The sequence below is a fragment of the Crinia signifera genome, chromosome 12 (assembly GCF_055691185.1).
Source record: "Crinia signifera chromosome 12, ASM5569118v1, whole genome shotgun sequence".
In the NCBI taxonomy this organism is placed as follows: domain Eukaryota; kingdom Metazoa; phylum Chordata; class Amphibia; order Anura; family Myobatrachidae; genus Crinia; species Crinia signifera.
Genome location: NC_139228.1, coordinates 61505366 through 61517526, shown reverse-complemented (window position 1 = coordinate 61517526; position 12161 = coordinate 61505366). Strand labels below are relative to the sequence as shown.

General features: G+C 46.3%; 1 protein-coding gene and 1 long non-coding RNA gene across 3 annotated transcripts in view; one reads left to right on the top strand and one right to left on the bottom strand.

Annotated features, from left to right (window-relative positions):
• LOC146049678 (uncharacterized) overlaps positions 1–12161 on the bottom strand; it is a 210366-nt gene that overhangs the window by 96164 nt on the left and 102041 nt on the right. The gene's annotated exons all lie outside the window — the stretch shown is intronic.
• The window catches only part of EXOC3L4 (exocyst complex component 3 like 4), an 85392-nt gene that overhangs the window by 36646 nt on the left and 36585 nt on the right, over positions 1–12161 (top strand). For both annotated transcript variants that reach the window (XM_083167182.1, XM_083167183.1), the window contains exon 8: positions 11591–11705. In XM_083167182.1, coding sequence (XP_083023308.1) covers positions 11591–11705 — 115 coding nt within the window. The remainder of the gene's footprint in view (positions 1–11590; positions 11706–12161) is intronic.

The following is a 12161-nucleotide window of genomic DNA, read 5'->3' as shown; positions in this document are numbered from 1 at the left end:
GGTAAAAATCGCGGGCATCGCGGGTAAATCGGGATGGCCGCGATGCCCGCGATGACCGCGATTTTCCCATAGGGAACAATGTTAAAAAGTCAGATTGACCGCGATTTCACTGTTAAATGCCTCAATGGACCCGATTTGGCCCTAGGAATCAATGTTAAATGGGCCACAGAGCCCAAATAAGCACAATTAACCCTTAAATGTCCCCCCCAATTTTTTACGCCACCCCACAATCCACGCAAACCCGAAGCGTGGCGAGCGCAGCGAGCCCGCGAGGGGCGGCGGTACGCGTCCTCCGACCTTTTCATGCCCTACTATCCACTAGGGCGTGGAGTGAGAATATAATAGTGTGGCGAGCGCAGCGAGCCACCGAGCCCGAAGCGTGGCGAGGGGACGCGGATACCTTCACAGTTATACGCGTCCCCTCGCGGGCTTCACAGGTGTCCGTGGCGACGCCGACACCTGTGAAGCCCGCGAGGGGACGCGTCTACCTGTGAAGGTATCCGCGTCCGCTCGCCACGCTTCGGGCTCGGTGGCTCGCTGCGCTCGCCACACTATTATATTCTCACTCCACGCCCTAGTGGATAGTAGGGCATGAAAAGGTCGGAGGACGCGTACCGCCGCCCCTCGCGGGCTCGCTGCGCTCGCCACGCTTCGGGTTTGCTTGGATCGTGGGGTGGCGTTAAAAATTGGGGGGGGGGGACATTTAAGGGTTAATGGGCTCTGTGGCCCATTTAACATTGATTTCTATGGCCAAATCGGGTCCATTGAGCCATTTAACAGTAAAATCGGGTCCATCGCGCCTTTTAACATTGATTCCTATGGGAAATCGGGAGCATCGCGTCGCGGGCATCGCGGGTACATTTATGGCCGGCCGCGACGCGACCGACACGATTTCCATGTTTAACATGGGTTTCAATGGGAAATCGCGGGCATTGCGTCGCGGCCACACATAAATGTACCCGCGATGCCCGCGACGGGCGCCGTTCTAGGTAAAGAGTACCCTTATTATTAATATCATTTTTATTATTAGTAGTGCTTAGTGTAGGCACCTGCATTTCTCTTCTTCCTGTGTGGATATACAAGTCTCAGCATGCTACATAAATCATCCTTCCCATTGATGACCTAATGTTTGTGTCAATCTTCAAACCCTGTTGACCTTAGCCATGTCGACATAGGTCATGTGTCAACCCAAGGCCTGTTGACCTTCAGTGGTCGACCTAATGTATGCCAACCTACAATGTATCGATCTAGCGGCCGTATACCCTGTATTATCAGGGGTCAGGGCCGGTGTAAGGCTTCTCAGCACCCTAAGCAAAACTTCAGCCTACTGCGCGCGCCCCCCCCCCCCCCCCCCCCCCATACTGCCACCAATACCAACCCTTTAAGGCATACTTGCCTAACATTCCAGAATGGCAGGGAGGCACCCAAAAAATGGGTGGTCCACCCAGCAACAAGTGGGCAAGTCCCCTGGAGGCCCCCCTTTGCCTTCCCAATAGAATACAAGAAGGGGGGCATGCAGCAAAGTAGGACAGTATTGCATTAAGTACAACAAAGATCCTCATAGATATCCTTGATTTTTTTGATAAGCAGACTTGGTGGCGTCTGTTCCCGACCCCGGCGTGCGCAGCGTGACCTCTGACCATCATGCTGCATAGGCCGCACTGCCCTATCACAGCTGACCGTTCCCGGGCGGCACAGTAACTCCTGGCCTCACCTCCCGCCCAGCTGATGCTGCCACTACCCGCCCAGAGGCACCAGGCACCCCCGCAGCGCTGCTCTCTGCCCCATTCCCGGCCCCCGTCCATGTAAGTAAATCTGCAGGGTGGCCGGTGTAGGGTGGGTCTTTTTTTTTTTTTAGGGATGCCAATCACGGGATCCCGAGAATCCCGGGATTGAGCATTTTTCAATCCCGGAACCCAGTATTGAAAAAATGCCTATGCTCATTCTAACCAATGTAATACAATGTATCATGTCCGGGAACATACTGTACATGGATTGCGCATCCCCGTCTTCTACAGAAGTTGATTAGATCATTTCCCTTCTCAATAACCGGTGCTATTGCCCCCAGCAATATAAACATGTAGATAAAACAACAGCGATAGATGTACTGTACATTAATATTAGTATCACGGAACATTAGCAGGTTTCCCAAGAAACGCCTGCATTCAGCATCCTCCACACCAGTCACTAACTGACTTACTGGTAGTGTTCGTTGGGCAGCTATTAATGGCATAGATTACCCTGAGAGACACAAGGCTTATATCACAGTTCTCCAGAAAGACAGGTTCATACATTAAACCTCTTCTTTCTGACACATTTAATGCTTAATGTGTAGGAGCTTCTAATGCATGGGCCGTTATCATGCTGAATTCTCTTTCTGTTAATGAGGTGCATATGGCTGGGACAGATCCAGGCAGTATAAGAAGTCTGCGGGAGTCTTGACTGGACCTGCGTGGGGAGTTGTCCACATGTTATCAGGGGAAGGTTGTCATTGGTAGAGATGAATGAACACAAGTGAGAAGAGATGCGGTTATAGATGGAAGATGGGTAAGAGAGCTGTAATTGAAATGCAAGAAGAGGGCTGTGAGAACAGGAGGGAAGAGGGCCCTGCTCCAAGGAGCTTACAGTCTAGAGGGAGGGGAAACAGGCAGGCAAGAAGTGAGCATGGCAGGGATGGCCAGGACAGAAGACAGCAGGTACAGAGAGCGGCCTCAGTACTAGGTTATGCAGGAGGGTACGCTGTGACGGACAGGTGGGTTTTAGTGAACATTTGAAGCATTGCAAGGTCAGGAAGAGTCTAATAAAGCGAGGGAGCGTCTTCTAGTAATGGGAGCAGTGCAGGCAAAATCTTGGTCATTTAAGCTAAGCACCAGTATTGGGGGCATTTGTCTCTCTGGCCGGGAGAGATGCGGGACCTGCCCACCTTTCTTTTCGAGAACCTCCTTGCTATTCCGTGAGGGTTAGCATGTATGACTGTGGTCCCAGCAGAGATGGAACCGAGCGGCACCCAGCACTGTTCTTCAAAATGTGAGTGTGTAGACCCTGTTTTGAAGGGGCTATCCAGGGTCTGCATCATCAAACGCAGACCTTCTGGACTCCTTTCCCTGTGACCTGTAACCTGATCCAAGGCGGAGTCCTCCGGTGCAGCACTCAGATCTCGCAAGTGGTAGACGGAGTTGCACTGCCACTTAGTAAATTTCCCTTTACATGCCAGTATAGGAGTATGCTAAAGGCAGACTGATACCCACCCGCTGCATAGTGGGTGCAATCGTTCTCTAATATTCCAATTCAGCTGTGTATCAGAAATCTATGATAGCCCGGTAGAGCGAGGCCAGCCAGTCACAGGGCCTTTTTTTGTACTTTATATGACATTATGTTTTTCTACATGTGTTTTATATTTATTGTCAATATTTGTAATGAAATAATCACATTCCATTGCCACACAAAGGGAGTCTAGATTATTTTACCGAAGTATAGTGATAAAAATATTTGACTTCATATTGATTGCTCAGACTTCCTTTTCCTGTCGCAGCGAGTATTCCAGCACCTGCCTTTATCTTTGTTAATTGTTACCGTAGTCATTATTAACCTACAGGGCAGACAAAGGTGATTGTGACTTCAGAACTGCAAACAGCTGCCAGGATCACTTATATGATTTCCCGCCAGGGGATGATCTAATCTGTTGAGATCTAGTCAAAAATCTCACCGAAACGAGCCCGGTTGCAGGTTTCTGTGATGCCAGGAAGGCACAGTTTGTAGTAGACAAAAACAGAATGGTAGCGCTGAAAAAATTTAATAAAAATATAAAACAATTTGACTGATTTCACAATATATAGTCATTTAATAAACAAATAAATCAGCCAATATCCATATATACTGTAGTTCAAAAACACATAATAAAACACTTGCACTCATGAAGTCCTTTAGATTATGGCTATCCATTCCTATGATGCCCCAGGAAGTCTGTTAGGTAGGTAAGGGTAAAAACCGGACCGGACAGAACCCCGGAACAGCAGACCGGATAGGTTCCATTCATCAATATATGTAATTCTGGAGCTTGTAGTCCGGGGGGGTGAATTACTGGGAGTGTCCTGTCTGGTGGGGCTGCTCTGACCCCTGTCACCAGGGAGAGGAGAAGGGGAGAATATCGCCTCCCTGCATGGTCCGGGGGTGTAATAAAAACTGGAACAGTCCGGACCACATCGAGAGGCTGTAATTTCCCCTTCTTCATGTCCCTGGTGAAAGCTATCACAGGAAACCCCCCCCCCCCCCGGACAAGACACACCCCAGATAGGACACTACATGCTCCAGGAATGCATAGTTTGATGTCCGGTCCGGCCTTCCAGGGTCTTGTCCGGGTCCGGTTTTTACTTAGTCCTAAATTAGGCCAAGATGAAATAAAGTAGAAGATAGCTTTGTTACCATCCACAGCAAATCTAGAGAAACAATGCTCCTTTTGACTCCTATAGTTGGGTGTATAAGCTGGTCTGCATTGGAGTCCAGTCCACAATCGGCTTGAGCGGGTATTCAAAGTAGAAGGCACACTGGTGTGGATAGTACCTGGGGCTGTTTCGGATGGATCCGTGGTTTAAATGGGGCCAGTGAATAGCCTCTGACGCATTTCGCTGTGTCAAATGGCTTTATCAAGTAGATCAGTTTGATAAGTAGGTGTAGTGTGGGTTCAGCTGTCTGCCCCCCCATCTGCCTGTTACCTCAGCTGATAAGGTGACTGCAGCAGCACCACCTCCTGGTTCTCAGACTGGGATTGTGGTACTAGGCTCTGGCATTAAAGTCCACGGCTGCTTTCCCAGAGGTATACACACGCGATTCCTGTGGTGTAGAGTTAAAAAAAAATCACCCCTGGCATCCTGAAGAAGGGGAACCTGACAGGGGCTCCGTAAGTACCCTAACCCTCTCCCCCTACCCCCTACCCCCAAACCCTTTACAGCCTAATCCTCTTCATTAGTGCCAAACCATAACCATGCTACCTAAACTCAACCCACCACCTGCAGTCTGACTCTAACATCCCTGTCTAAGTGCCTATTCCTCTCCGCAACTTTACCCTAACCCTAAGTCCCCCGTAGTGCATTAACCTAAACCCCCATCCATCCCAGGCCTAATCCATATATACAATTGGGATGCTATCTATCAAGATTCCAGTGTCTGCATAATAATCCATGTTGGAGTTCCAGCACTGGACTTCTTCACAGCAGGTGGGATTCCGGTGCCGGGATTCAGTCAGCCGGTATCACAGACCTTGAGTGGCAGAGACAGCAGATGTTCCATAGGCACAAGAGAAGGAACACAATGAGGGGGAAGTGTTTCAAATTGTAAAACCATTGTGACATGTAACCAGCCATAATGAGAGAAAAGGTTTAGCTAGATGGGTCTATGTACTAAGTCTTGGGGTGAGATAAATCACCAACTAATCTGATTCATCGAGATTTTTCAAAATCTGATTTGGCGATCCCCATCAATTTCTAATCAAGATCACCACTAGGAGGAGCCCATACATCAAGGATTTATTGTGACAATCATCTCCAGAACGGAGTACTGCCACAATTTATGACAGGTGTATGAGCGCCTTTAGTACATAGATCACAAAATAACAACCAATCAGCTGCACGTTTTTAAACACATCCTGTAAAAGAGGAGACTCCTTACCACAGCGAGATTCACCAGTGGGTCCAGGTTCCAGAAGCTACTATTCAGGGTTGAGTGGTCAGCAGCTATATTGCTTAGAGAGAGGGATAACCAGTGGTATATTCAGGGGATGGGGGAGGTGGGACACCAAAGGTACGTGCACGCCGATCTTATTAACCCCTTCCCGACATATGACGTAAATGTACGTCATATGTCGGTTGCGGGGGAATCAAGCCAGCTCACGGAGTGAGCTGGCTTGAAAGAGAGCAGGTAATGGCTGTATATTACAGCTAGGCACCTGCTCTCACGGCCACGAGCGGCGAGTTCGCCGATCGTGGCCGTTTAACCCTTTAAGCACCGTGGGCAAAGCGCCCGCAGTGCTTAAATAGCTGATCGGAGGGGGGGGCGCCCCCCTCCGGCGCCGATCGCGGCCCCCCGCGGCGAGATCGGAGGGTGCCGATCGGTTGCCATGGTAGCCAGGGGTCTAATGTAGACCCCTGTGCTGGCCGTGTCAGCATTCCTATTACATCCTGCCTGAGGCAGGATGTAATAGGAAGTGCTGAAAATCACTATGTTCAACCTAGTACAGGCGATCGCGCCCCCTAGTGGTCAAGTACACTAGGGGGCCTTGTAGTAAAAGTAAAAAAAAAAAAAAAAAAAAAGTTTAAAAATAAAAAAAAAATAAAAAAATATTAAAAGTTCAAATCACCCCCCTTTCCCCATTTCACAAATAAAAATAAATAAAAAATAAAAAAAATAAACATATTTGGTATCGCCGCGTTCCTAAAAGTCCGATCTATTAAAATATAACATTAGTTATCCCGCACGGTTAAAGGCGTAAACGGAAAATAATTCCCAACGCCAAAACTACGTTTTTTGGTCGCATCGCCTACCCAAAAAAAAATAACTAAAAGAGATCAGAAAGTCGCCCATATCCCATAATGGTATTAATTAAAAAGTACACTTCAGCCCGCAAAAAATGAGCCCTCACCCAGGTCCGTAGGTGGAAAAATAAAAAAGTTATAAGCCGCAGAACATGGCGACGCGACGCAAATTAGAAAAACCGTAAAAGTTGCTATTTTTTTTTTTAGTGGTAAAACATAACGAAAACTATATAAGTTTGGTATCACCAGAATCGTAACGACCCATAGAATAAAGATAACCCATCATTTTAAACGAACTATGAACTCCAAAAAAAGCGTAACCAGCGCAAAATTGTGGAATGGCGTTTTTTTTTTTTTTACCCCACATTGAATTATTTCCTGATTCCCCAGAATATTATACGGTATAGTAAATGGTACCATTACAAAGTACAACTTGTCCCGCAAAAAAAAAGCCCTCATGTGTCTATATAGCCGGAAAATTAAAAAAGTTACGCTTATTTGAACGCAAGGAGGAAAAAAAAAAAAATTAACAAAAAAGGCAATGTCGGGAAGGGGTTAAATATACCCCTCTCTCTGTTTTGTTCATATGTTTGTAAATCCAGTTCACTGCTGTGCTGTTTTATTCCATCCAACTCCAAACACACAATGCCTCAGGACCACCCACTTCCAAGCATTACCCTGGTCCTAGGGACCATCACCGAAGATTCAGGCTTACACATATTAGTAAGGGAGTGTCTACAAATATTAAGCATTCTAATACACTAACATCACATTCTCTTTTCTTTAAAGATAAGCCCTGTACGCTTCAATGCAACAAACAACAATGTCATATTAAGAACATCATCTAACACGTTTCAATGAGTCTCTCAGGTCTGCGTATTACCCTTTTGGGTCTTTCATACACAGTCTGTGTTTCATCGACCATGTTGGACCTTTCTAGAATCGTGGTTTGTTCACCATTATCAGGATCATCCTACATTTCAGATGAAGGGAATTCTTCAGTCATGTTGTCTTCATTATGGTTAGGTTGAGATCTTAAATCCACCGATTTCTTCTTACTTCCATTCCACGCTCTGTGCATATAGTATAAGATCTTGGTGCTACTTGTGCTTGCACAATACCGTTCTGCACCCAAATACATTTCTCATGATCTCTGAGACGGACTTGGTCACCCAATTTTAGATCAGCTTTTTGTTCGCCTGTCATGGAACAGTTTCTGTTTTGCCTGTTGATGTTCCTTACTCAGGGCCTTATTTTGGTTCATTCTTTCTGACAAAATCCTTCTTAGATGGACAAAACCATGTGCACTGCAGGGGGGGCAGATGTAACATGTGCAGAGAGAATTAGATTTGGGTGAGTAATTTTGTTTCTGTGCAGGGAAAATACTGACTGCTTTATTTTTACACTGCAATATAGATCTCACTTTGAAGTAAAACCCCACCCAAATCTAATTCTCTCTGCACAAGTAACATCTGCCCCACCTGCAGTGCACATGGTTTTGCCCATCTAAGAAGGATTTTGTCAGAAAGAATGAACCAAAATAAGGCCCTCAGTCTGACCAACGGTGAGTTATGTGTATTAAGCAGATCATCATGTATCGGGAGATTTGCTCTAATCCTCCTTCCCATCAGCATTTGTGCAGGAGAAAGCCCATTCTGTAAAGGTGTACTGCGGTAGATTAAAAGACTTTTGTAGAAATATTCTTCACCTTCTTGAGCTTTTTTCATGAGACTCTTTACAGTTTTTACTGAACTTTCCACCAACCCATTTGAGCGTGGATAGTGGGGACTTTATGTAGTATGGACAAATTCCCACTCATCAGCAAATTGTCTAAATTCAGCACTGGAAAACTGAGGACCATTGTGAACACTTCCATAGGAACACCATGCCTTGCAAAGCTTGACTTCATGCAATTGATTACGGCTTTACTATTAGTTGTATGTAGTATCTTCACCTCAGAGTAGAGTAATAATCAGTCACGACAATGTACGTTTTCCCATTACAATCAAACAAATCTGCGCCAACTTTCTGGTACGGTCTCTCTGGCACTGCATGAGGACTCAGTGGCTCGACTTGTTGTTTTGGTCTATACGTAAGACATAATTCACATGTAGCTGTAGTCTGTACTATGTCTTGGTTCATTCTTGGCCAATACATAACTTCACGCGCTCTCGTCTTACAATTTTTCTTCTCCTAGGTGGCCTTCATGTATTTTGCACAGCATAGTTTTTCTTAGTCGTGCAGGTATGACAAACCTATTGCCTTTGTAAATAATACCATCGACAACTCTCAGGTCACTGCGGTACATCCAATAATCATGAATAGACAGGGGGCATGCATGTTTTTCTGCTGGCCAACCTTTCAAAATGATATCTTTCAACACTTTCATTGTGTCATCTGTCTCAGTTTCTTTCCTTGGCACAAAGTAATCTTCAAACTTTTGCATTATAGAAGATAGCACCATACAGTATTCTGCCCAACATCAAACTGAAAACTATTATAAATGTCCAGCACATCCTCTCCTATCACATGGAGGAAAATGGATGCCTTCGTTTTGTCAGCCTCTGTATCAGCTTCACATGCAGCAAGATATATATTAAACCTTTGCTTAAATCGTTCCAGGTCTCAGACAAGTTACCAGACATCAGCATGCCGGTTGGAGGGGGTGTGGTACAGGGGTCCGACAGTCGGGATCCCGACAGTCATTAGCCCAACGTCAGGATCCTGACTGGCCGGACCCATACAGCATGGTGAGCGCAACTAAGCTCGCTGCGATCGCCACGCTGCGGGCACGCCATCTATTCTATTCTCCCTCTATGGGGGTCGTGGATGAGGGAAAATAGCCAATGGTCGTCGGGAACCCGGCTGTCGGTGTTATAACAGTCGGGATCCTGACGTCGGGTAAATGCCTGTCGGGATCCCGTCTGGCACCCGGGTGGAGGAGCCAGTTTATCCATGGTTAGTCACTGTTTGAAGAGAGGAGCACATGGCAGGCTTTGCAGACACTGAGTATCACAGCCTTACAGATTGCTGCATGATCTTTCACACTCTGAGTGCATTAGCAACCCAAGTTAAACTTCTTGTGACACCATGTTTTGTTCATATGTTTGTAAATCCAGTCATAAGGACACAGAGACATGTGAGTTCACTGCTGTGCTGTTTTATTCCATCCAACTCCAGACACACTGGTGGAAATTTACTAAAGGAAATGTGTAAAAAAATAGGTGTAAAAATAGGTGTATTTGTACCCAGAAATACACTTTTTTTTTACATTTTCTATCCCGAAAATAAGGCAATTCGTATTGATAGCACATCAATACGAATTGCTGTATTTTCGGGATAGAAAATGTAAAAAATAAGTGTATTTCTGGGTACAAATACACCTATTTTTACACCTATTTTTTACACATTTCCTTTAGTAAATTTCCCCCACTGCCTCAGGACCACCCACTTCCCAGCATTCCCCAGGTCCTAGGGACCATCACCAAAGATTCAGGCTTACACATACTAGTAAGGGAGTGTCTACAAATATTAGGCATTCTAATACACTAACATCACACTCTCTGTCTCTTTCTATCTGGGTTTTATTTACTAAGAGGAGAGTTCTATTTCAGATGGGATGTTGCTATGGGCAACCAATTAGAATCTACTTCTTATTTATTTAGCATCTTCTAGAACATAATATATATAGAATCTGATTGGTTGCCCATAGCAATATCCATAGCAATGTACAATAGAACTCCCTGCCTCTCTTGGGGCTTTTGCATGTGGTAGACGTGTACTGTGTGTATATGTTGTGTAGGCAGACTTGAAACCAATGTTGAGTATAGTGTATACAGAATTCATTGCATTCTGCATTGGATCTGCTACATTACGCACGAGGTGGGTGTAAGAGCCAATACTAATGATCATGTCTACTTTTGCGGCCGGGGTGGCGGGATCAGTCTCATAGGCAAATGCAGGGGGAAGGGTTCACAGAGCTGCCACCACATCATGCAGTGTAAGGGACAGAGCAGAGCTGCTGCACATGCCCAGTGTACCAGCTTCTTCTACCACATTTACTGTATGTGTGGATCTGAGCCCTCAAACATCACAATAGACCAGAGAGTAGCTGCCAGGAGGAAGAGACAGGAGCCTTAACATGAGGTGGGAGATTGTGAGCTTAGAAAGTGCAGTACTGGTTCTATTATGCTTGTGTATTTATTTTTTTACTATGGCCTGTTTAACCTTTTCCTTAGCATGTATTTTAGTTTAATGTTTGAAATAGGCTATACTATAGACCATCTGTACCATTACATATTAATGCTGTATTCCATACTGCATCCAGTGCAGTGGCGTAACAATTCAATTTGCGCCCCCCTGCCCCAATTCGGGCAGCCCCCCCTCTTTAGGGTTACCCCCCTCCCTGTGCAGCCGGTACCTCCTGCTGCCGGTGCTTCTGTCAGGTCCCGGCTCTCAGTGTCCCGGCTTATGCAGCAGCATATAAAAAGTGACACTCAGAAAATGGCAGTCCCCATAATGCAGACAGTAGGTGGCGGCCTCCTCTAGCAACCTTAAAAATGGTCTGCTGTATGGGGGCAGCCATTTTCTGATTGTCACTTTTTATTAGTTGCAGGAGCCAGGACCCGACAGAAGCACCAGCGGCAGGAGGTACTGGCCGGTGGCAGGGGCAGACGGCAGGGGGTAATTATAGACCTGCAGACCCTCCTGGTGCCCACACCTTCTCAGTACCTCCCACCACCGCGGGGGCTGCGGGACTATAGTTACACCACTGATCCAGTGTATAAAAAGACTAATTTTCAGGGCTGTTACCATTCCCCAGACTCCCAAACTTACTATAATGTGCTGCAGAGTGGGTGAGTAATTTTGGATTACATTTGGGAACCCCCACTAATAATCCTGCGTGTGCCACTGGCTGTGGTCACATAATTGCCTCCGACTTAGGTTCATATTCACAGAGGACTTCCGATGGCTGGAAGCACGCAGTAACGTGTGACTCAGCCTTCTGCTGCATGTCCAAGGAATCCGCATATCACAGACTGATAGATGTCTCTCCTTTCTAGGCACAACACAACGCAGTCAGACGCAGAGCAATGCAGGCGCGCGGAAACCAGTCTAAACGATGCCATTGAAAAGTTTAAAAAGTATTTACGTTATCTGTTCATGTTGGATACAAAGGTGAGTCCACAAATCTGCTCTGCTTAATCTCAAATCCCCTTTGGCCCAGACCTTCATTAAACTGCACCGGGTCACATGCGATATCTATCAGTTGGCCATGCGGCACAGCCATACAGATGATGACACAAGCGGCCGGCGGCAGCGCACAATCCTGTGTACACACTGCATGGTGTAAACGATTTGTCTGTCCTAGGTGGGAAATCAGTCTGACATCGTGCAAGTATGTATCCATCCATAGGGCCTGATTCAGAGGGGGGCGGTAAATCCACAGTCATTGCAACGTCATTGGTTGCAGTGCTGCTGCCATATACAGTTAATATGGGTTGTGACAAGAGGGAGATAATCCTCTTTCTGGCCGCTCCACCTCCTCTCTTTCCACAGCCCTTCTCCGCCTGCCTCCACAACTCCATCCCCCTGCACCCAGCTCCAACCACTACAGTGTGCGGCTGATTGCTG